Here is a 26,369-nt window from a genome sequence, read left to right on the forward strand (position 1 = left end):
ACTGAAAAGTCCTGATTCTGATTAAAGTTGGCTTGTTTCCTTGCCCTCTCTGTAGTTACATGTGAGTATAAGATTCCCCTATATCTGCTACACTTTCCCTCCCTGGAGAAAACATTTCAGCAGTACTGAGGGGAGTCTAATCAGGTATTAAAAACAAAGTGAATTGCACTTGTTGTAGAATCAGGGGTAAATTACTAGTGCAATGATAGAGCCTCTCTCCTGTTTTAATCCATTTTAATCTCATTGTTGAGCTAATAAAACCTATTGGTTTACTAAATCAATGTAGGGTGTGATTCATTATTATGCGTGCTGGTACACAGATCTGAACACAAACTCTCTCTGCTATAGACTGGAGCATTACTGATCCGATGGAAGTTGGCTCCAGGGAAAAATTACCTCTTACCAGTTGTCATAGAAAGATGCTCGCTATGGCGGATTTTTGCTTGTGTGAGACAGAGATTTTATTTGACTTTGTTGATGCCGACTGCACTTGAAATATTTTTACAAATTGTTTAATCTGCAAACAGAAAAGAAACCTCCCTTTGTTTGAGTTCATATTGAATTCATTTGTGACCATTAAGCAAAATGGCTATGTCCTATAATGAAGAGGGATTAGTAGGGAAACAAATATATTTGTTAGTTTTATTCTTCCCCCTGCATTTATTAGAACAAGCCTGTGTTTCCAGTTTGCATTTCATTTTCTTTATGGCAGGCCGCTGGAGCTGAGATATAAGTTAAAAAGATAAATTTATATGAACTGTGAATTTTTGCTCTTTTTCTGTCTCAGATCATATCATTCTTGCCAACTCTCTTCATTTAGGAGGGTCAATCTATATTTTACTAGGGAAACAGGCACCACTTTTTCATGCTGTTCCTTCCAATAGCTCTCTGAAAATGAAGTTCTATGAACTTAAAAAGTATCTCTCTATTTATAGCTTTACAGATATCAGAGATTTGACAGAACCTTTTTCTTATTTAAAATCTCTTTTCAGTTTTTATTTTTTTTTATTTTTAGTTCTTGTAAAATGACTTGTAAGGGCTTCAAACAGAAAGTGCTGTTCTCTTGGGAGGTGTACACTGGTTTTCTGATCAATAAAAAGCATCCAGTCTGTCACACCCCATGTAAATTTGTGCTATGCGTAGTCACAAGTCCTTGCAAATAAGAATACATCGAAGGGCGACAAAACCAGGACTCCCAAGGGCACCAAGACAGCTTGAGAAGGACTCCAGGCTCTGACACATGATCAAGAGCGAGCAACTTAACAAGTTACCAAACATCAGAAGAGCTGAGGTAGCAGTTTGGGCACACGTTCTTGGCTTGTGACAGAGGTATAATAATGCAATTTAACTTAGCTGACAGGGAAACAAAGTGAAGCTACATGGTATTATTTTGCATTACCTCCAGGCAAAGAGCATATATATGGACAGGTATGTTCGCTTTGCTGATGTGCAATAACATATTAAGCCCCCATGACCTGATGTTTTATCCAAACCCTCAGATCTTTTTGCTTCGAATATCTCAAGCTTTCAGCACATCAGCCAAAGGGGATTCTTTAGTCAAGGTTCATCAGGGACAGGCGGCAGCGGCACACCACCCTCTGTGCAGATTAACGTGAAGCAAACAAATTGCCTTAAGCTAATATGAGGTCTGCAGTCTCAGTACTACCAACATAAGGTGACAACGTGCCGTAGGACAGGCTCAAATCTTCCAGCTGAGGTCAAAAGTCTAAACCTTAATTCAGACTTGTGTCAATCGAAACAGGGCGCCGTTACAGAAAGAAGCCTCAGCTGCACAATTGAAATGCCTGGATTTCAGCCTCCTCACAAACATTAAGGGTTGTTACAGGCTTAAATGGCTTCTGCCCTGTACTTGTTTGGGGTGCCCTCTCCCACAAATGGCACTCTGGAGGCTTTCAAAGAACAACCAGGAAAATGCAGGGAACTTACTTGGAACCAGGATAATTTAGTTTGGGAATTGAAAAGAAAAAGATGGAAAGTGAGAGCTTGAAAATGGAAAAACAATCATAAATGAGTTCATTAGGGCAGTGACAGTCTCAGCTGAGAGGGCTGAGCCCCTCTGAGCTCCGTTTGTACATTGCTATAGATTGCTGCTTCATGGTGGTTGTTGCCCTAATTTTCCCCAGAAAGCCGGGTTGGATCTCAGAGGCTGGAGTCTTTCTGTAGACCAGACAGAACAATGGGATTAATGCTCACCTTGGAGAGCTAAGTCATGCGAGAAGAGAATCTGAGCATTGGTTGAGTAGAAGAAGCGACAAGGAAGGCTTTATTTATTGTATATCCAGAAAGCCACCTATCTCTCTGCCCCTATTTTGGGTTCCCTTTGGCTCCTTCTGCTTTTGTCACAATGCCAGCAGCACCCACGCGTTGCCAGGGATGGAAGTAACAATAGGAATGTTTCTGAGAGTTACATCCCAACCAGCCCCTCTGCCTGCTGGAAGCTGTAACCAGGCTCTTGCTTCCCAGGACCCTTTTAAAAAGTTCTTGTCCCTGCTGGGATCTGGGGCCAGGAAGGAGTGAAGTTGTCTGGCTTCAGCCCAAGGCCTGGAAATCAGGTGGGAAATAGGGATAGTCACTTAAATTGCCACCTGGCAATGGGAAGATGATGGAACTGGGAGGATGAGGGCCAATATTTGCTCTCTGTATTGTTTACAGAATAGCAAATGAAAGAACAAGGCAGGCATAGCATGCAAACACCTAGTTGGTTGAGGTTATGGTTAGCTCTTTATTGATTCCCTCATTTGTCCTGTTCCTTCCTATTATTTTCTCCAGGCTGGGATTATATCTGGATGATAAATTTTCTTTTTCTTCTAAAGTTGCCTGGTGAACAGCATACGAAGGTGTTGCTCTCTGCAGCACCTCCTGGCACTACTGTAACACAGTCACCTGGAGGTGGGGGACAGCCACATACGATGTGACCTGCCTGGCTCTGCGAGCAGGGTCACGGGATAAAAGAAGTAGGCGAGGGAGGACAAGGACAGAGCTCCTACCTGGGAGTAATAGAACACAGGCAACTTCCCTCACCTACTTGCTGCATTGGCATATCTTGGAGCTCTGAAGTCCTAGTGATGGATTAACTACACTACTGTAGGGTCAGCAAACTCAGTGCTCCTCCCTCTTAAGAAACCCTGCATGCTGGGGAGGCTGGAGAAGAGTTTTTTCCCCAGCATCTGTCCCTCTTGATACCTTTTCTGTCAGTTTCCTTCTTGGATCATGGGTTTCAAATCATCAGTCCACCCTGGCTTTTTTACAACAACTGACCTGGCAACAACTACATCAGTGAAAAAGATCCCCTGACTGAAATTCCAGCTACAAATCACTGTCAGATTTCAGAGATGTCTTTTCTACTACTGAGCTGGAGTAGATATGTATGTACGTATGCCCACCAAAAGAATCTATTCCTCAAGTCCATGGAGTATTTTCAGTTCTTGACCCAGGGTTATATCTGTGCACAGAGAAAAGAACAGGAAAGGAGGGGGGAGCAGGAGACAGAGAGAAAAAAATTAGGACGTTAGTACCTGTGCTCAGTGATACAGATATAAATATGAATTCAGTTATTCTGCTGAGAGTAGAAGTAATAGGCACGATCTAGGGGAGTATGACAGTGGGAGACTGCTGAAGTTCCCCTGGTATTACACACTTAGGTGAAATAATCATTAAAAAGTCTATGTGGAAAGCTCTGCCCATTATGGTTGTGTCTCTGCTGCTCCCAGTGCAAAGCTCTTTCCTTGCGCACTTGCATCTGGATATGTTCATGTGCCCTCAAGATTACTTATCTTAAAATCAATTCCGTGGTGACTCCTGCAGCACAATCTCAGCTGGTCATGGCTGAACACGTTACGCTTTCTTGTGCTCAGCACAGGGCAGGTCCAGCCAGGATTCCCAGCAAACAGACACAAACTCTGTTTTGTGTCAGGGCCAGGAAGAAAAATCTTCATGCACAGAGCTTGTAGGCAGACAACTCAAATCGCTGGCACAGAACTAAACTGTGGAGTCCTCATAATACCTGGAGGATAGTTCTTCTTAACCTACTTGCATTTTATTTTACTTCTCTCTTATTTCTACCTCTGTCACTTGAACCACTAAGTTACATATCTGTCTAGTAGAAGAGTCTCTGCTCCATCAAATGGCCTCCCTGGGCTTTAGAACTCCATTAATTAGCATCTTTTAAATGGCTGGGTAATATTCGTTTCTCCTTTTCAAAACCATTTCCCCAAGCCCTTATTTTAATAAAGCTGGTGCTCATGAACATTTGAATATTAAAACCCGTGGTTACACAAAGATGAAAGAGGCATTTTAAAAGACAGCCAAGCAAGAATTACTTAAATGACTGACATAATTTTGTGTGTATGTGCGCGTGTGTGAATGTGCAGCACCTCTGAGATGAAACATTGTCTTAAAGGCGTTTCTGTGTCAGTGTGTATAAGGTCAGAGTAAGTGTAATTTGGGAGGTGGCTGTGTCTGTCAGGATAGTAACAACATCAGGGGCCCTGGGGAAATGTAGTACGATGCAATATGTTTAAGTGTGGATGACAACTTATTTCCAAACACACCAGAAAGGGCTGTTTTTCCTTTGTATAATTGCACACACTATTACAGGTGTGAAAGGTGAACTGAAAGTTGCCACATAGTTAAAGATCTTATCCCGGGAAAGGTGTTTTGTATTTTTTATTGAGGGTAAAATATTGAGGTTTCTTCACTCAAACTTTATAACCTCACCAGCTGGGGCTGATGGTGCCAAAGGCAGAAGCATTGTGCCTGACTTTGTGTAAAGCACTGATGGGGATGATCAAGTAGGTATATAATTTTTAAATTTTGTTGGAGCTGTCATTAAAGACCTCTAGTTCAGCACAGTATCACTAGCAAGAGTTTCCTCACCTTGCCAGAAAGGTTCAGATTTGCCCTGGAAGAACTGGAGGGCAGCCTGGACTGTCTCACCCTTTCTTTTTTTTTCTCCTGAGGCTGCCAACAGCGATGTCAGACCGATGATGTTTTTTGTTATGTTGCAATGTCTTGTCAACTCCGGACAGGGCATAGACTCTCTGGTTCATATCTCACAGGCTAGCGGCTCAGATGGCAATGATTTCTTTCTTATCACAAATCTAAGTCTCGGTGATCAGTGAGTTGTAAGTATTTCTTCAGATACTTCAGCCTGCCTGGGCAAGATTTACAGCGGTTTTCTTGCTGAAAGGCTTTATACACTGTCAAACCTCTCCTAAGTCAGAGAGCTGCCTATCAATGGGCTGTTATTTGCTCAGAAAGCAGCTGTGTTTTCCCACTAAATGTAATGGCACAGCCATGATTTGTAGCTCTTGTAAAATGATGATGATCTGTTATTCACAACCCACCGAATGTGTGGTCACGGGGTTTTGCTGAGCGGTACCTACTACCCAAGCTAATATAATACCTTAAAAATGGATTGGAAAATTGGTTCTTCTTTTAATTCACTTGCCGTGCCCCAGTCTCACTGTTCTCTCTGCTGTGGCCATTGCTGACCTTGAAAGCATCCTGACCAAACCCTGGGGAGCTGATCCCAGCCGCCAGCCGATTCACACACTGTCGATGGTCCTTACCTCTGGTGGAGCTCAGCTTCACGCTGAAAGACTGGGGTGAAAGAAATAACCTATTTTTCAATAGTTTCATTCTCTGTATTCAAGCCAGTGACAGACCTGGGCAAAGAGTTTCAATTCTTAAGCCGTTTTCTTCTTAACGAAAAGGCTTTTCAGGAACGCTGAAGCACTCTCTGTCTCTCTTGTACAGGAGCAATGCTCTGTGTGACGAGAATGCACGTGCCGCATTGAGTCCTTGTCCCTTCTGCCAAATCACAGGCCTCTGTCCACCTAACCTCAAGGAGGTGATCCTCAGCTGACCCCACTCACAGAGCAGTCACGGGAGGTCAGCACTGTACACTGATTTGCAGACAGAAGGCCAACATGCTGTATTTAGAGGTCAGCATGTTGAATTCGGAGGAAATGCAGCAAAAAGAAGCCTCGTGCTTCCATGCCAGACCTAAGAGCCTTGAGGATGCCGCCTCGTTGCTCTGCAATTTCTCTCTAAGGCATTGAAAATGTGTATGGTGCAGATAATCTATTCTACAGAGGTCTGACAGCAAAATTTGGGATTTTCATGCTTTGTATGGTCACAAACCCAAAATGAGTACATAATCCTGAGATTTGACTCCTCTTCCTCCCACTTCTTTCAACTGTCTCTGTGGTTTGGGCTTGTTTCCAAAGGATACCTTTCCAGTTCTAAATGCTGGGTGCAAATGGAGGTTGGGTGGAGGTTAATTTGAATTTGCTGCAAATGAGCCTAAACGCAGTCCATGGGTTTAGAGGTACTAGTGAAAGGCTGAAGTCAAATGGGTAACACACAGGAGTAAATGGCTGGGTAAAGTGGCAACAGCCACACTGCAGCTCTTCAGTTGCATGTGGATCATAAGCAGATTTATTTTCCGTGGCCCCTTTTTGAGGGGCAGCTCTTAATTCTGTAGTGGCGGAGCCCAGCAGAGCAGCAATCATTGCACAACACTTCTGAAACTCGCCTGCATCCAGCTTACACCAGGTGTGCGGGCCCTGCATGTGAATATTTTCGTCTCTGGTTGGGAAAATCAGAAAATGTACCTTCTTATAGAAGGTTGTGCTTCTCTATCTAAAATAAGAGCAATCAGCTGCCAGGTCAAAGGACACAACAGCAAATGCAGTGTGACAGACGAGGCATTTTGCTGAGGTTTATGTAGGGTTTTCCCAGCTCTGACCATCTCACAATGTGCAGGATGTGCCTGCCTTGTTTTCTGCACTAGGTGGTCTTGTGCTTCTCTTAAATTTTGCTTGTGGTTAAAGTGTAAGATGGCTTGTTTTAAAATTGGAAAGCCCTGTCTTGCCCACACTCATGTTGCAATAGAAATCAGATCTGAAAGAAGGAAGAAAGAGAGAGAACAGGAACTTTAAATGCTCAAACATTTGCTTTCTCTAACTTATTTCCCTGCATCTGATAAAATAATTGCCTAGAAGTGGAGACCCTTCTAGGCAAGATGGAGAATACATTTTTTAGGGGAGATGCATAATAGGTGAAAGATTATTATGGGTTCTAAGTGCAGAATAAAACCCAGCTTCAGGCCTTCTTGGCTTAGGATGAAAACATCTTTTCATGATTTCTCTACACATGGAGAAAAGTGAATCTTTGCTCTCATAGTAGTTGCATTTTTAGTCACAATTGCCTGTTATTTTTGCATTTCCCACAGGTGGAGATATTGGTTTCCACAGAGGGTTTGCTGTAGCTGTTCATCTCTCACAACCCTTTGTGATATTATGAAATGCCAGGCTGCCAAGTAATCAGCATGGGTTTTTTTTCTAATGAACACACATGTGCAGGTAGTAATTTGTTTATTCAATTCCTTGGGCAGGTTTTTACTCCAAAAGCAAGCAGCAGCACACAGAGACACCAGATTATGGTTCAGGGGAGAGATGGAGTAACTTCTCAGGGACTGTCCTGGGAGCAGACCCAAAGTCCATTCATTCCCTGGCAGCCCGTGACACCACTCATGAGAGTCTGTTTAACTTTCCCCCATTCAAAGAATGTGAATCTGAGTTTTTGATTTCTTTATCAGGAAGCCTTTCCTGTATCATTCATGAAGTCTCTTTGTCAGCATGGAAATAATTCTAATCACCTAAGTTTATTTTTCCCTGGTTCTCTATTTTTACTGCAGTCGGATGAAACTGGTTTGGTCAGCTTCCCATTTGTTAATAGGCAGATTCACTTTCAGATTTTCAGTCGTGCATGGCACAGCAAGAAAACAGCTCACGGGGGTGATCAAAACACCTCACTGAAACCATTTCTGCTTATTTTGTGGTTTGCAATTATTCTTTTTCTCTTTTTCCTTCAGTATCACAGAAATATTGAGTCAAAATTAGGTTGCCAACATCACTTAAAAATAGATGAACTATTTAAAATCCCTAGTCAGTGTTAGAATCCATAGGCAGTCTTAAAAAAAAAAAAAAGGCAAACATTTATCCTCAGAATCAGCATAATTGACAGAGTTATTCTTTGTTTTACCTAACAAGACCTGAATTTCAGATTCAGATTGCTTGCTTTTTTTTCCACTGGTGCTGGTGAATAGAAAAAGTGTGGAAACAAAGACAAGATGACAGATTGCTGAAGAAAAAAAATTATTAATCCACTTTCCTCTTATGTTCTGGCCTCAGTCTGTTGGGAGGAATGTAAAGGTGGAAAGGGCAGGGAAACAATTTCTGAAAACCTGTGCAGTGGCTACAGGAGAACAGCATAAAATCAGGTCTCAAACTCCTTGAAGTATTGTTTTATCCCTGTGGTAACCTCACTCAAACCATCGTTCACCTCCTTTTTAGATGCTGCTCCAAAAGAAAAGGGGGAAAACAGGGCAATGAAGCAGGACGGGAGACATTTTTCTATTTCACAGTACTTCCCAGAAATTCGGTGGTAACAAAAAGGAATGGACCCATTCCCAGGCTGAACTTAGGGCTGTATGCTTCATGAAGCCCCAATTTGCCACAAATTTCAGTTCTGCAAGGCCAGAACTACCCTTTGTCAAGCAGATCCTTTCCTAGACTCTTCAAGAAAACTGATAGTAACATGAAGCTGATAGTCTTGCCAGTGGGTGTTGCTTCCACACGGGGCTGTGGACACTGAGCAACCACCAAATGGTGGTCCCTGGTGGAAAGAGCGAGGTTTTTGGGCTTAAACATCGTGTCCTCCAGCGAGGAGAAGGGAGCTGTGATATCAAAACCTTCATTTGCTCAGAGCAGAGACCTATCTACCTGTCACAACTCCTAACTTGATGTGTTTTCAATGCAGTTTTACGTGATGGATGGTTTGGGCCCCCTACCATTTACCTGCCAAAAGTTAATGTAAATGCTCCAGAACTTTGCAGAGGAAATGAAAGCCCGGGATGTTTCTGAAATCCGGGAGACAATTAGCGTGATTTACATCCTTGGCATTACAAGGAGCTTAAAATTTCTCATGTTCCCATGAAATGTTATTGGAGAGGTGGGGGTTTGGGAAAATTATACTGGCTGAAATACATCAATCAGGATGCTTGTGAATAGTGTAGCTGCTAACACAGATGGAAAGCTGATAACAGGCTAAGGGGGTTTCAGATCACGCTGCCACACAAGGACATACTTTTACAGATGCTGGAACTGCTGAGCTAACTGCTTTTCATTTGAAAACTACTGCTTTGAATGGGCAAGAAATGTATTCGCTATACTTAGAGGTGGATTATGCGATGAGAAAAAATAGAAGGGCTACCTCATGTGCCAGCACATGAAACTGCCTCCGAGTATTGCCAGAAAAGGAGAAAAGCACAGTAAAAGCTTCTCAAAATCTGTCTGTAATGAGGAGCAGGTGTGAATTTTGTGCAAATGTAGGTTCCAGGGGAAAGGCAACATGTTATTGTGCTAGGGAATGTAAACACGGAGGAGCAGAGAAGAAGGAACCTCTGGACTCCAGGCCTTAAGATTTAATTTGGTGACACATAACAAACTATTCAATGCCCGGTGTTCTCGGAGATCAATCTCATCACGAGGACTGAGGCTGCACGGTTTAGTGGAAGGATTGCTGGAGATCAAGAAGGTCAGAGGGGCAATGGGAAAATGCTGCTGGCAGAGAGGAACATCTAGAGGGTGGAAAAACCTCAACCTGGAGGCTCTGGACCAGAACAAAAACACAGGGAACCGGCAGACAGAACTCAAGGATGCTGGTGGAATAGGGCTAATAGGAAGTTTCCATCTTTCCAGATAATTTAGGGAACTAGCCAGTGTAACGGCGCCTTTAATTTTTTAAAATACAATTTAACTTCACACATTTTGTCCGGTATAACCTCCTCTCGCCTCCTCCCAAAGAGATCGTTTCAGTCCACACCGGCGAGTCGCCATGGAGACTACAGCCATGTGATGGCAAGACACGACTCCACAGTGCCGCAGCCTCGCCACTTAATTATTTATTAATAGGCTTTTACCCTCATAGCCTCAAGAGACGCAACATCTTGTTACCCAGGCTAGGACAGAAATAAGAAACAAAGGCACAAAAAAGTGGCGAAAAACACAGGCAATTACAAATAATTAATCAGATGCACTATAAACATGCCAGGAAACATGTAATAGGAGTAGAAATTGAACTTAAAAACCTGTAGATCAATATCGTTTAGCTGAGGAAATATCTGGCTATGTAAAGACACTCAATATATGGGAAGGTAAAGTTTGTGGCCTCAGTGTCTGCAGGGCCAGTTCGCTGGGTGCCCACTGCAATCCGCTGGGGGCCTTTGTGGAAACACGTTCTGCACCTTCTCAGCTGGAAATAAACCCTGACAACTGGATCATCTTGCCCTGTCTTTAATATCTTGCACAGATTTTGATTACCCACGTCAGGAATACGGACCTTGGGGATAACAGGACCATGTGGCTTTGATGACTGGTCACAATCTCTGGCAAACATTTGTGAAAACCTCTCACTATCTGAAATTTTGGTTAAAACAGACTTGGCAAATAACAGGTCAACTCACAGGAATGAGTCCCAGTTTACAAAAAAGGTCAAGATGCACAGCAAGATTTCCTTGCTTTGCATTTGTTTTATAATAATTGAATAGCTAATCCAGCCTATTGTAATGGAAAAAAAGTAGAGGCAAGCCACTTATTTGAGCCATCTTCTTTACATTCCTTTAATCTGCTTTCCTCCTAGACCTCTATAAGAGCTGCAGTATTGGCAGACCAGGTAGTATCTTTTCTGAAGTCTTCTGCCCAACCTAATTAACCCAACAAGTTTCTTAGGGATCCTTGTGACCGCTGCAATTGGTGACTTTGCACTGGGAGGAGACTGAGAACAAGCTGGCACTTTTAGAGGATTTGTAAGGGGACATCTGTGCCCTCTAGATAAATATCAGACATGACAAGACAACGCACTGGGCAAGAAAAATGAAAATCATTTCATAATATGTCTTCGAAGGGGAAAAAAATAACAATAAAAAAATCCTTCAACCCCAAACACAATATAAAGCAAAACTAGAGGAAGTGAATGGCACAGAGCCAAGCAAATTTAAGGAACAAATCTAGCAAACAATGAAAAGTAACAGCTCTGACCAAAACCAACCATTAAATGTTAAATGCTGCTCTTGTAACTGACAACACCAACAACTTTAAAGGGCTGTTTTACTAGCATGTGTATGTGTGTGTGGGGAATAGTTAGCCTCTCAAAGGCCTGACTGTAAATTTGTATTTCTTGTGTTCGGGCTTGGATCTTTTGTGTGTGTGTGATTTGTTTTTGTTTTTTTCTTTACAAGTTTTTGGTAATTGAAGGTGAAATCTAGATCCCAGCTATTAATAATCACACTCGGTGAAGCTGGAAGACTTTGCATCTTGCCTGTATGGGCACAAAGGGCTGCAGGCATCACACACCTGCTTGTCCTCAAAGCTACGGGGCAGGTTCACCTGGAGACACCTCTTTCAACCATACATGAATAGGGGAAAAAACGTTATGGAGATGGGACAAAGAGGAGAGGCAGTGGGGGACCAAGAAGGGAAGGAGTTTGCTGGCATTCCTCTGTATTTTGAGTAGCATTTCCATTCTTTCCTGTTTCCCTTTGCTTGTAATACACTGTCCAGAAGCATGTTGCACTGCTGGCTGCATATGTAGCTCACACATGGGCCTTGGATGGGATTTCAGTGTTTATCTCAAGCATCACCTAGAGCCCAGGCTTCTGACACCTAAGCATCCAAGAGCTGTTATTGCATTTTTCCTCACCATTTCTTCCTCTTTTGAGGAAGGACAGTGCTTGGATCCTTCTCTTCTGCACCAAGGAGCCTAAGGGAAGGACTTCAGGTACAGAGGAACCTGAGGCAACTCGTCAAAATTGATGTCCTAGTCTTCTCTTGCCTGGCACAGGTCAGTAATGTACACCAAACCCATCCCCAACACTTTTCCTGCTAGTGCTAAATGAGAACAGCCTTGAATACTTTTGTTCAAGTGAGCAAACCACAGAGCCAAAAGACACGTTCATGGTGTTGGGAACAAGGACTCAAGCTGCCCTTTTTTCTTTGCTGCTCCACGCTTCTCTTATCCTCTTGTCCATCCTCCAAGAACCCCCAAATCTCTGTCAGTTTGTCTCATCAACCCCCATTGACTCAGCGGTGCATTTGTAAGGATTCATCCTTACCCATCCCCCTGGAGTTTTTTGGAAATAACTCCTAACAGCTCTTGTATTCTCTGACACTAGCCAGGTGATTCTCTAATCATATTTAGTACAGCAAGATTAACCTGTCATTAAAAATATAATTGTCCTTCAATTTGCACTCCTTTCTTAAATGGAGGCTGAGCCGAGCTCCAAAGCCCTGCCTGAAACTTTGCTGCAAAGCCTCTGGCAACAAAAAGCTGATTATTTGCAAAAGAGGGGATCCTAATTGGAAAATATGATGGAGAGAAAATAGTGAATCCCCAGTAATCTCCTTCCCAAATGATAATGCATGTGGTATAATGAATATTAATGTATCATATTTATGAAATGGGGACACTGGAAAGTGCAAGATAAGTTTTCCTTCTCTATGCATTGTACTTGGCAAATAACACTCCATGGAGTCACATTCAGCAGTCATCCTACACACCTCTGTCTCAGACACAGCTGAACTGCTGCTAAACAAAAACGCACCCCAAATTTCCTTTATCTGTGACCCTGCAATAGCCACCATTCCATCTCTGGCATTCCTTAACCACAAGCCTCTTCTTTATTCATTGCTCTTTTGGACTGAACATGACACTGTTCACACAGCCTTGCCCATCACCATGAAGCCAGGAAAGTCTTGTGAACATTGGTCAACTCTGTTGAAAACATGCAGTTGTTCTAATTTCTACTATTGCTAAACACTGGGTATCAGTCTAAGGGATCCTGGAGAAAGGGAGATGTTTTATCTCTATTAACACTAAATTTCAACATCATTCAACTAGATTTTAGAGTCAGATTTTTCAGCCCTTCCTTACCAGTGATCATTTAGTCCCTCTATAGACACCAGAACTACTTGTGTAAGTGCTAAGCCAAAAAAAGCCAAGAACTCATAATCTAGCTCTTACTGTTTAGATATTATATGCTAAGAAGTACCAGAGTTTGTGCTGAAGTCCTTGGTGGAGATGCTGTTATCCAGAGATCCCACCATATTGGCTAAATTCTTGTTTCCAGCACTGTAATGATAGAACATAAAGTTTTCTAGGACAATTGCTTCTCCCTTAAGTATAGTCATTACCTGTTCTGGCAGGCTTCTTTGTAATTTAACGTTGTAGACTTTAAAAATAATTCCCAGAGAATTGAGGTTTATTGGGGAGAAATATTCTTTTATTTACTTGCTCATTCCCACACTAATATCTTCCTGCTATCTGTTTCCCTTGGATTTAAGTGGTTAACATAGTTACTCTGTAGAAATGTAGATTTCCCCTGGCACTCCTTGGAGTGAAGAAAGGATAATTTCAGACATTTCCCTCTTTAGGTAATGCATCTGCCAGAGCTATCTCAATATTTCTACAGGACAAATGAGACTGACAGCCTGGGAGAGCAGGAAAAGAAGAGTCATCATGCTGATAAAAGACCTGGGTAGGACTCCAGGGATCTGCACTCAGCTCTGGCCACAAACTCAGTGTGTGACCTTAAGAAAACCGTTCAATTTCCCTATTCCTTAGTTCTCTACCTGCCAAGAACTCTACTTTTCTTTAGCACTTTTTCTACCATGTTGGTGTTAGTTACAAGCTGTAAGATACAGTCTCTGTCTCATCCTGTCATGTTATTTAGCAGAAGGAACATGGAGCTTTGCAAGGGTCTTTAGAAACTAGAGATAACAATAACAGTGACAATGGGAAATAACATCCTTAGGGCTACAAAGGTGATTCCCTGTCTTCTGATTTCAGTCCACATAATCCACACAGAGAATCAAAGTGTTGCAATCATCATGTGGTCCCACTAGGATTACAGAAATGACTCACCTACAAAATACTTCATCAGTTAGCACTCCTAAGATAACGATTTGAACATAAGGATGGTTCTGGGGCTGTCACAGATCTTTATGATCTGAACATGGAGTGTGACAGCAAGTCATGTGCTCTGGCTTTAAACCTGGTCTCTGCTACTTCTGATAAAATAAGGTCTCAGCAACCTGCAGCTTCAAGACTCTGGCACAGACAAGACCAGCTTTGAATACATCCATGACACAGTGCCAATCACAGGATGCAGTGGTACATGTCCTGTAGGGACAATGAGACAGATCCCATTGCAATAGCTTTGGGATGTGCTTACTTTACCTCCAGCAAATGCTGGGATTTGCATCCACATGTGTTACTTCAGAAAGCATCTAGTTCTGCGAGAAAACACCTCCCCCAGGCTATCCAAAACATTCAGCCACTGCCATTCAGGGCAATTTCTATATATGGAATAATTATTTTAATCAGGAGATGTGTTAGAAATAGGATATGTGCAGCTGTTGTGTGGTTCCCTGCACTTCCTGGAATGGCTGCCTGAAAAAGTGGATAAAGACTGCAAGGTGGAAGGGTAGTTGCCATGGAAACTGCATCATTGGAAGCTTTATTTCAATCTTTTCTTCATTCTGACAATTTTCTACCCATTTTGCCACTCTGAACAGGTACCATTCCACCTTGGCTATCCCTTCCCTTTATCAAACTCTCCATGATGCCACAAGCCAGGAGTCAGGGTTTAGAACTGAACTTAGTAGAATGAAATATGGGAAAATGATGGCAGGGTTGCACTGGGGGGCAGATTTGTGGGGGTCATGAAAGGAGACGGTTAACTTTTGGCTCAGAGGCCAAGAAGAAGACCTCAAGGTGTGGGGAGGAGTGACTATTACAGGGCTAGTGTTGCCAAAAGCCACCCCAGTCCCCGCAGGACTGTGCTGTGAGTGCATTGCTTTGGTGGCACCAGGTACCATCTCAGGGGTACCTGTGTGCAAGAACAGTGTCCTCTGAGTGCCCAGGGACCACCGGACACTTGAAGAGTTCTTCATGGGCTCATGGTACTCTGGGACTGGGAGGAGAAATGGTGGGTTTCTATCGGCTGGGTGTTGTTTTGAAATAAGAGGAGCATATGAGAGAGGTCTCAGCCTTGAGCACAGCAGGTGCCACTAGGCAACATTTTCTGTGAAAACTTGTTTGTGCTAAGGACTAACTGAGATTAAGTCCCCTGATGTATCTCTGTGACAAAGAAATAAACCCAATTAGGCCAGCTACTGAGATGAACCAGTGCAATTCCATTCCATGTCCCAGGGACTGGAGTGGGATATGAAATTTTCTGCAGCTGGAAAGGGAGTGGGGAGGGATGCTGGATGGAGCAAATTCACCCAACATGTAAGTTAAGCAGGGTATGGAGGTTAGTTTGTCCTGCTTCTGAAGGAAGGTGCTAGCTGATCTCTGGTAATTGCAGGATCATATTTTGAAGTCTTGAATGGCAGAACTTTTGAATGCTTCTCTGAACCTTGCCAGGTTCGCATGCACTAATCATCGGTCCTGAGGACAGTTTGCTTTGCAATGTTGCAAGCCAAAGTGAGAACCTAAAACTTCATTTCCTGCCTCCTTGTCTGGTCTGTGGAACTGATTCCTCCAGACAAGCCAGACTTCACAAACTTGTGTTACCAGATTTGTCTGGCTGTTCTGGTTTTCACAGCTGCTACTTCAGGGCTGTGTTACACCATTACATCAAGTGGTGGAGGTGGCCCTCTGGACTTTCTCTGCTTCGTATCTGGGACGGAAACCTTGACAGACTCTGATTAAGATGAAGAAATTAAAGGGTAGGAGTGAAATGCACCTACTTTCACCACAACTATAATGCAATGGATCAGTTCCCCGCTGCTTATTTTTCCAATGATCCCTATTATTTGTGACAGTTCCGCTACTTCATTAACATCATGTATTTCAGTGTTATTTGCACAGCCTCTGACAGGTCAGCTGGCTTTTCTGGGATTATTTCATAGAGGGTCGGAGGCCTGAAGGTTCATTCTGGGTGTGCTGAAGCACAGGATTTGTAGCAACCCTTAAGCCTTACTATTTGCCACTGAGATTTGGCTGATTAATTTGCTCGCTCAAGGGGGCAAATGCCACGTGCTACAAGATAAATCATCACATTAGCTAATTTGTTTATTTCTTTCCTCATTTCAGAAGGACTTGTTGGGAGAAGTTTGATTTAGTCTAGCACTCCTGAAAATGGAAGTCCTCTTACCAACTCAGGCATAGCATAGACCTTTGCAATACAAGCTTTCGATGCTCTCTTTCCAACACTATCACCCACCTTAACATTGGGTGAAAAACTTGTGTTGATGTCTTAAGGAAAATAATTTTGCTTTCACTACGAGCCTTTCCCAAGCTCCAAAACCAGATACAAAAGGTAGAAAAGCAACTTAAGATAAACCACCCCAACCCAAATCAAATCAAGCACGAGTTCTGCAATCAAAGCAGTGAAACTTCCCAGCCAGCTCCATGTGCACTGAGGATGAAGGTTTGCTATCACTGTGAGAGCACAGCCTGCTCGCCTCACCTCTGTGGGACTCTGCATGAATGCACAACCTCTCTCCAGATAAAACTCACACGAGGTGTCACAGCATCCTCAGTTATTGCTGCCTGCAGTGGGGATATTAGGGCTTCCCCATCACTGGCAGACTTTGCCCTCCTTTACAAACCAGGCTCTGGCTTCTGAAGCAGAAAGCCCTCAACACTTGGTACCTTCACCGGGATCCCACTTTGTGTCCCATCTCTGCTTTTCCTCCTCTGAACTACTTTCCCTCCTCAGAGACCCTTAGGTCTGTCCTGCTGCAGGGTGTGAATAAGACGGACTTTATATACGGATGTCTGTGCAGCATCTCTGGCCAGGGTTATAAGGACTATCAGCTCTATAGGCCCTTTCAAGCCTTTAAAATCTCTGACTTGCCAATGCTTAGTCTGCGACGCTAATGGTTCTGATACTGGTACATTCATGATATTGTGTTATTGGTTCAATACATTATTTTTAACCTGCAGTTCATGCTGAGAACTATTTGCCTTAACCACATGGCTGATTTTTATCTCCTCTTCATTGTACAGAAATACACAGGTGATTGAAACTACCCCCAAGAAATCTGGTGTGACATTCAAGAATATATTTTGAAAAGTTATCATCAGCATTTTACTTGCATATTATTGTTCTATAATTAAGCTATAAATGTGGCTTGAAAATCCTTAATAAATCTTAGCATGATTTATGGGGATCATTTATTTCAACTTTCTGTTAAATGGCAGTAGATTTGGAGCTTTTATTACAAATTGTTTTCATTTAGACTTTAACCATCCTCTAGCCTCTGGATAAAGCACTTATTTGCTGCATGCCATTTTTTATCATTTAGGTGCTAAGACCTAAAGCAAAAATAGAATAGAAGAAGAGTCCCAGTGGAGAAAAGCAAATGAGTGAGGCAAAGGGGTGAGGAGGAGAACAGAGAGATGAGTAAATGAAGAAGCAGATTGGGTAAGTGATCCTCTAAGGAGCCAGCTAGAGAAATTGAGGTTGAGAACGGAGGTTTTAACCTTATACTGTAAAATTGCAAGTCGTGGCAGGGTTTTGTTCTTGGCTAGCTTCGAAATGCGAGTTTGTGTAAGAGGGAGATCAGCAACTGCTGCTGATGCCCAGGATATGTGGGCTCAGGCCAACCCCAGTCACTCCCCAGTATCTGTGTAGGTGCAGCTCTACTGAAATCAGGCTACCTGTAGAAGAGGGTCACTACCCCAGATGACAAGAGCACAGCCTTAGGAGTCATTTGCATCCACGTTTATCTCAAGTGCAGCTGAGGGTCACGGTTCAAGACTGCTAACTACAATTTGAAGTGGTCTTGAGAGAATGAACTGTCTTCTGTTTAATTTGAGTTTCTAGTTTTGCTTTCCCCAAAATACTCAGAGGGCTCCAGTGCATCCAAATGATCTTCCCGCCCCCTTGAGCTTAATAAGCTTTTGTTTGGGTCATTATTCTGTTAAAAAAAGAACAAACAAACCAACTTTCCAGAAGGTGCATTGTTTGTTATTAGCACTTTTCTACCCATTACTCTCAGTCTGTGAGAAAAAACCAAAACCACATGGTTTGAGAAACCAATCAAACTACATGAAAAGTGAACAATTGGGACTAACGAACCTGAAAATGATTGGTCCAAATTATTGAGTAAATATAGCACTTAAGAGTAATGAAGCTACTTGCACAGCACTGGGACCGGTTTCAGAGCTATTTGCCAACCAGACAGCAGTCTAAATTTGCAGCAAATGCTGGGCCTGATTCATCGCTGTGTTTTCTATCCCCATGTGACTCCGGTGGCTGTATCACAGAATAATGAATCGAGTTCATTACTCAAGATGTGCAGTCCCTCTGCTCACACCAGCCTGTCGCTTCCCGATCGCAGAGGTCTGGCAGAACTAAGTTGGATGTTACGCAAAATTTAACAGTTTTAGTTAGTTTTCAGTGGGTACAAGAGTCAGTTGATGGGACACAGGAACAAGAGCAGAGCAACCACTCATCAGCAAGCAGTGTTTTGCCCTGATGTATGACAATTTTTCTGTTGTTTCCTGACTATGCTCATATTTTTCTCTCAATATTTCCCATCCAAGAGTCCTAGTTTTATCTGAAAAGTGGATCCACAGCCACAAAGATGGGTTGGCCTTGCAGGGTTGTCTCTGCTTTGAGTCCTTATAGTGCTCCTCAGAGATGTCTGCAGAAGGACATCCTCAATTGAGGGTCATAGGCTCACAGAGCATGAGACAACCAGAATTACCTGGCGCTCTCTATACCAACTTCAGATTTTCACTGTGCAAATCAAAACAGGATCTAAAGCTGAACTGGATGTTTTTATGCTGATTTAACATTGAAAACTTCAAATTCAGCATTAATTGAGATTATTATATTCTGTGCAGCCTGTTTAATGGTCCTTAACTGTGAGAACAGTAGCTGATAATAATAATAGCGAGTCGCCTGTGTGTGTGGCAGTGTCTGCAGTGGGAGGAAGGCTCAAAGGCAGAGATGAACCACCCTGAGTTAGGCAGGTTTGCGGTTCAGGTAGGTGGAACACTGCAGCCAACAAGGTGAATGTTGCTTGGCTGAAAAGGAAGGGGGGAGGATGAATAAGGGAGAGCTCAGCCGCAAGGAGAGTTCAACCCTCAAACTACGGTCCTTTCTTTGGATGGGGAATGGCTAAAGCCCTGTTTTTCATGGATTAGAAACCTCCTTTCCCTGCCCCCTCTCCAAAAAAAAAAACCCGAAAAAACCAAAAACCACCAGAAACTTCTAAACTAATAGGCCACTATAGTCATGCACACACCCCTTGGTCGACAGACAGGGCTCTTGACCGATGAAACACCTTGATTGAGAGAAGTTTCTAGAACACTACCACAAATGGCTACAACTGAGATTCAACTAAGGTATAAAACAGACCCCACTAGAGACCCTTGTGAGTTCATCTTCCTCAGAGCAGCAGGTCTGCAGTGGAAGACTCTCCTCCTTAGACTGGGATGCCATCTAAGGAAGGTTCCTCAAGGACTGAGACACCATGCTGAACTGGTAAGCGATCTTCTGGGTACCCCAAAGAGTCCTCACTTTGACACAGAGTGGGAAGATGCGCATTTGGAGTCATCACTCTGGAGTTTTGGGATCCCCTGAGTCTGAATCGACTGTGTAATATCAGAATTCCTAACCAGTATTCGAAACTGTGTTTTATAACATTGTCAGAGTACTGAATAATTTTTGATAAACCTCGTTTCTAGTTGGTTTGTCTCTAAATCTGGAGCTTAACCCCTGCCCAAATTGACTTTTGGGGTGCCTCCGTGACGCTTATTGCCAGCTACCTGCACATGACATCCAGAGCCCTGTGGCTCAGATTTGGAAGGATTTATAAACATGTAAGCTGGACTTTCATTTTCTGATAATCTATTTTAGTGTGACAAATAGCCCCACGAGCAGGACACCCGCTGGCTGTCACCGTACACGTCACTTGGACAGCCTCCAGCTTTCCAGGCCCCGAGGTGTTGGCTTCCTTCCCAGCTCTTCCCTCTATCTGCAGCCCTCCAGCGAGTTTTCATCACTTCAGCCTCTTCCGAGGCAGTGACCCCGATGTACTTGTCACACAGAGTTGTCGAGATAGCCATGACACTTCGCAACGTGCCTGGGTGCCAAGCACAATTTAAGAAGTCAGACGGTACTTCATTTTCTTCACCATCCTTCTGCTCCTTCTCTTTGCTGGTCTCTTACTCCCTCTCTGCTGCTCCATCCAGGGAGCCCTTGGATGAGGTTGTAGATTGCTCTCTACTCACTTCTCTAGCTCTACTACTATCCTACTGTGTAATAACCAGCAGCCCAGTCAGCTCCTCCAAGAGTGAGTTTACCTTTCTGTGAAATGGGGATATCATTTGCTTATTCTGCTACACAGCTCCAGGCTCATCGTCTCTTGTCATTAAATTGTGTTTAAAACACCTCGGGAGTTTCAATACCACTTGCACCAGATGCTTGCCTTTCTCCACTTCTCCATTACCACTCAGTTGACTTTCCACCAGCTTAACCAACTCCTTACTTGTTGTCAATTGTGAAGAAATGGAAGGGAGCCATGGCGTCTTTTATACAGAACCATGGCAGCTTGATTCAGTATAAACAAACCTGGTAGCCCAAAGTCCCAAACATTTCCAGCTGATGGAATGAGTGTTTGTGAGAATATCAAATATCTCTGCTGAGCCCCACATCACTCAAATGAGGTGGTCTGAACCGATCCCACAATTTCAGAGGTATCTTTAAAGAGGCTCAACCCATCTCAGAGTGCGAAACATTATTAGAGCAGCGTGGAACTTGCTGAACAGCGGGATGTACTGAGGTGGGCAGATGGGTACATTTCCCAAGGTGCGGAATTTATCACTTTGCTTGGGTACTGTGGGCAAAGCCTGGCAGACATTTGCACCTGCAGGAAAGGTGCTCTCCATTAATGCATATGTGCACAGGTGACATTGATACATACATGCATTAGTACATGGGATACATCCTCGTGTCCTGCATCCAAGAGCAAGTGCTGGTTTTGTATCTCACACTCACATTCCTACATGGGGCAGACTTTTAGCTCATCACTTTCTGGTTATGCCTGAAAATTCAGCTATTGCATTCTCTGAATCACTGCAGTCCAGTTCTTTTACAGAAATCATTAGCCTATGGAAATACTCTCTTTTTTTACCAGCAGACGAAGCCATATGCTCATCCAGAGGCAATTACTCTTCTAATACAAGTTCTGTAATAACATTAAACAGTACAGAATGGCATAATTGTTTGCTTTAATAAATACTTCAGAACACTTTAGCTGCACTGTAAAGTTGCTTCACAAAATCCTGTTTCAGCTTCTTCCAGTCTGACTGTAATGACCCCTATCCTTCTGCCTGTTTTTTTTTTTTTCTTGGAATTTTGCTGTGACATCCAAACAGAAACGTTTTGAATCACAAATGTGAGGAGCTAAGAGTTCTTTTTTCTTTCTCTTTTAAATGATTTTTTGTCATGTGTCAGAGCCAAGTATCTATCAGGGTAAAATCAATAGCAGCTCCCAGAACTAAGAGAAAATGCCCCGGACTTAATACACTTCACGCACAGCCACTGCAGCTGTATATTGAAAAAGAAGCTAATAGAGTGACTCACTCTACAGGTTACCAATGTTTAAAATAAGCCCGTTGCTAAAATGGTTAGGAACAATGTAATTCTTAGCATTAGAACCAAAACAGGACTCCTGCTTTATTGCCTTTACAGATAGATCAGAGCATCAACTATCTCTCTAGTCTTAGTTCTTGATATCCGAACACCTGGGCGTGCTAAAATAACCAAACAAAACAATCACCACCTTCCTTTCTTCATTCCCGTGGGAATGCATGTGAAAAACTGTATGCTGAGTGACAAGAACAGATAGGAACTGAAGAGACATGTCCCTTTGCTGGGACTTCAGCATCCCATTGCCTGTTCATGTGAGGCTGGAAACAAAGGTCAATGACCCTCTATTCCTTCCTATTTATTTTTTTCTTTTCTAATATTACAGATGGGTCCAAGGTTTCATTGCCCTCCCTTCTCCCCTGCATGTTGTAAAGCAGCCAGTGAGTTGGGAGGGATCTTCTGGCTGACAAGAACAGTTATATAAAATAAAATTAATCATTTGAGCACTAAAACTTCATTGACGAGCATCTGAGTTATACTCATGATACTAAGATTGCATCTAAATGCAACCTTCGCTCTTTAGGACTGTCTAGGTTAGGCACACGTGGTTCATAACAACTTTATTCCCAGTCCTGCCATGAAAAGTAGGGCACAGCAGGACTACTAACTGCATATCAATCAGAGAGCACCGCAGAAAACAATGGAAAGACATTTCTTCTCTCCCTAGAACACAAAACACACCCTGTGTCCAGGAAACTGCAACCAAAAACCACCCAGAGACACAAACAGCGTGGCTGCAGCACATTTAACTAGTATGTAGATGGAAAAACAGCAATGGTACTACATATAATCAGAAACATTAAAGAAAATATACTGCTTGCTGGAAAGTGTAGTGCTGCTCTCCATCTGCCTTATCACTGGATTCCAATGGTTGGGTGCCCACGGACCTTTTGCATTAAATTTTACATTGATTTTTATGACCAGTTATTACATGCAATGTCTGAGCACTCCAACTTCTCTCTCTCCTCCCCGGTGTGGTATGAAATAAAGTTCATGGCAGTGGTGTAATGGATGGCTCGGACCAATTCCAAAAGTGGGGGTTTATCAGGTAATTATTCGAGGGGAGTCAGAAAATGTGCTCTTTTATGTCTACATATAAAAACTGCATTAAGTTTGGAAAGAGCCAAAACATGTCATATCATGGGTTCCCAGTGCTTATTACTTCAGCCCCATTTCTCTTGCCTCTCTTTCCCTTTCTGAGCAGCATTTCTAGACCTTTGCTTTGCTGGGAGGAGGCCAATTCCAGCATCCCATCACTCACAGCCCAAGGAGGACAAGAGCAGTTGGATGCGTGGTAGGTACTGAACTGGATGCTGCTTTTTAGCAGCTGGCAAAAACAAAGTCTGCACATTTCCCTTTATAAGTTATAATGTGGCTTTCAAAATCTTAAGTGCTAAGGCTGCCTTAGCTGGAATTTGGTAAAGGTGTGCTAATACTGCCTGCGCCTTGGGACCTTCCCCACAAGAAAAGTAGTTCTCGATGCTATTATAGCTTCAAGGGGAACTAAAGGAAGGCTTAGCAGATGACGGGTTTGCATGGGCCTGTACTGCATATTTGCACATTTCAGCATTTTCTTCCTTAAAAAGATTGCACCACTAATATATATATATATGTTGAAACATTTGCTAAGGTGAGAGTAATGAGTTAAAAAGAAATGGAAAAAAAATCCCCCAGATTTCTACATGGCATTTGCCTCTCTGGGATACAACTGGTGGCTGGTGGCTCAGACTGGAAGGGGGATCAGAGTCATTTGATGGTTGTGGAGGGAATTATGTCTTTTCTATACATCTCAATTTATATCTATCAGAGAAGAGCTGGGCCCATTGTCTCAAAATTGCTTTGAGATGGGACAGGCTGTGGATACATGAGCTATTAGAGCTATTAGTGATGGTGATGTTAGACACTATCACCTGTCGGTCTGCTTTACAGTTATAAATGTGTATCATTTAAAATACAATAATGGGCCAGATGCTCAGTTGGTGTCTGACATCTATCCACCAGGTTCCTACTGCTACAGCTTTAGCATAAGTCACTGTCTTTCCAGTGAACACAAATGATAAAAAATTTTGCTGCTGGTCATTTTGAGATCCAAGCTGTGTCCATGACAGCTGAATTCACTGTCACATCTCCTTGCGGTGGTGTTTGATTGCGTATATGTTATCCCGAAATTGCAAATTGGGAGTGGAAAGGCGGGTCCAAAAAAATAAAATTAGACTTTTTTTCTGCAGATCTTCCAGAAATGCTTGCTTGTTCAAAGACAAAGTTAAAATTATTTTATTTTTAACATGCCAAGGACCAAGTAATCCCTTTTTATGCCAGCCTGGACATTTTACTTCAGCAAATGCCAGTTTAATGTGGATAAATGAAGATGAAGAGCTCTATGAATCGTAGTCCTTGTGCTCACGTCACTTACGTGTCTGCATAATGCCTTCGGACCAGCTGCTGAGCATTATCTCTGGTTCCTAATCCTCTAATTTCAGAGTTCTTTTGTGCAGATTACTGCTAAAAATTTCATGTAATTAATATCAATTATTTAGATTTGCAGTTTAATCAGTGTCAGATATTTTTCAGCTTAGAAAGCAGTATTATTCCTGTTGCTATTATTATTAATTGCTAGTCTCGGTCACCCAAATAAATGACAACAGATACAAATGTAGATTCAGTTAATATCAGGACTATGCATGACACAAGCTGATAAAAGCCAGGAAATTCATGAGAATCACATTTTTATTCTTATTACTGTGTCTGAATCTGTCCAGTCTGACAAATCTGCTTTCTCTGTACCTCCAATGTCCCTTTGTTGCCAGGTAGCTGGTGGATTCAATTTACTTTGCTATTGAACCACTCTGAATAAACGCACATTTAAATACTACCTTTACTCTCACAAATGATGCCATAATCCTACTCCAGATCATTCCAAACCTAGAGTACAACCCTCATATCCTTTTATTTTAAAATATGGTCAGCTGTGACTGCTGGACATGAAGTGCAGTCACAGAACAGTCAATACATGTCTGTGGACATCACATTAGGAAACACCACAACATTTTTTTGCAACGTAAAGTGCTCCAGACCACAGTCAACATGCACAGGCAGGAGTGGTGGACAGACCCTCCAGGAGTGGGATGATAAGGCTCATGAGCTGTTTTCATCTCAAGTCTTCATAATACTACCAGCCTCCAACTTTTCTGCCCAGCAAATGCATGCACGAAATTTTAAGCGTTTTTATTAGGAAAGAAAAAAAAAAGTAAAAAAAAGTAAAAGAGAAAATCACGCTGCAAGTGATAAACTGTTTATAATAAACTCATCATTTTGCAGGGAGAGAATGTGGCATTCTGCACTTTCTAAGAGAGCATCAGCAGGACCAGGCAGAGAGAATATTATCTCTAAAAGCTACATATCATTCTCTTAAAATGTTAATGTCCCATTTCTAGCTAAACAAATAAACCTCTACAAGTTGGATGCAACTAGTACTGATGAATCAGAGTGCAGACTGGGAAAATAAAGAACCAGCCAGTGACGGCAAAAAAGCATATTTCAAGAGAAAAAAAAAAAGTCATTATTTAAAGATTGTTCCACTAATGTGTTGCAAACAAAGGCCTGTTAGTTGAAAGGACCAAACAGCTTTTATTTGAGTACTTTATTTGCAGCGGGATTATAAACAAGATCCTCTGCAAACCCTTCAAACAGAGCATGTATTATTAAAAAATTCAGAAGCCTTTTTCCCTTCTACCATTTCTGCAAAATGTTTTTTTTGTTTTGCCTCCCTAATGTCTTTACAATATGTGTGCAGTCTCCATGTGGTTTAACATCTAGATCAAAGATTGGATGGAGGCAGGCAGCAGCATTTCATGTCTTAGTTTTATGGTTTCCGTTGAGTTCCTAGTGCCACAAAACCCATTGCAAAGATCAAGATAATGCAAGATCTGATCTCATATATGCTCATGTAGAGTGCAATGTTCAATGAAGACTCCAGGCTATTTTCATCATCCTAGCGCTGAAGTTTATTATCTGTAATGCATTCCTGCCTAGAAGTGCTAACCGAGGCTGTGTTAGATACTAAAGAGCCACCTGGAGTTCTTGCCTTCAGGAAGAGCTAAATTGGACAAAACCAGAGAAAGGTGGTTAGAAGGTAAAGATGAAGTGATTTGTTAAGGGATGAAGAGCAGGTCAGTGGTATAGACAGAAGCCTGCATGCATTGAGTTAGTAACAGTGTCCTGATGACGATACCTCTGGGGACAATGCTGGGTGTTGATATAGTGGTTTCTGGGGAGCAATGTGCCTTTGGCTTGCTTTTCCAACTGCACAGTTCAAGGAAGCTTGTACAACTGTGCACCACAAACATAGCAGTTTCTGTCCTTTCCATCCTAGAGAAATTTCAGAAAAGACTGAGCAATTTCTGAAAAAGGACTCTAGCATTTTGAAATTTCTTATGAAATGAAGTTTCCCTTCCCCAAACTGCTTTTGCAAATTGCCTTGTTACAATGCTTATTGGTATATAATATAATTCATAAGAGAGCCAATGTGATGAGGCTGAAACAAAGTGCTTCAACCTTACCCAAGCAGAATGTTAAATAAAAGTCAGATTAAATGGATACTGTCCCCTGA

At 42.4% G+C, this 26,369-nt stretch overlaps 1 protein-coding gene across 8 annotated transcripts in view; it reads right to left on the reverse strand.

Annotated features, from left to right (window-relative positions):
• The window catches only part of AGBL1 (AGBL carboxypeptidase 1), a 443,743-nt gene that overhangs the window by 52,199 nt on the left and 365,175 nt on the right, over nucleotides 1-26,369 (reverse strand). The window contains exon 23 of one of the 8 annotated variants that reach the window (XM_065641708.1): nucleotides 2,240-3,463. The exons of the other annotated variants lie outside the window; for them this stretch is intronic. Coding sequence (XP_065497780.1) covers nucleotides 3,421-3,463 — 43 coding nt within the window. The 3' untranslated portion in view covers nucleotides 2,240-3,420. Of the gene's footprint in view, nucleotides 1-2,239; nucleotides 3,464-26,369 lie in introns of those variants that run through there. 8 annotated transcript variants of the gene reach the window in all.

This window comes from Caloenas nicobarica, chromosome 10 (genome assembly GCF_036013445.1).
Source record: "Caloenas nicobarica isolate bCalNic1 chromosome 10, bCalNic1.hap1, whole genome shotgun sequence".
NCBI lineage: Eukaryota > Metazoa > Chordata > Aves > Columbiformes > Columbidae > Caloenas > Caloenas nicobarica.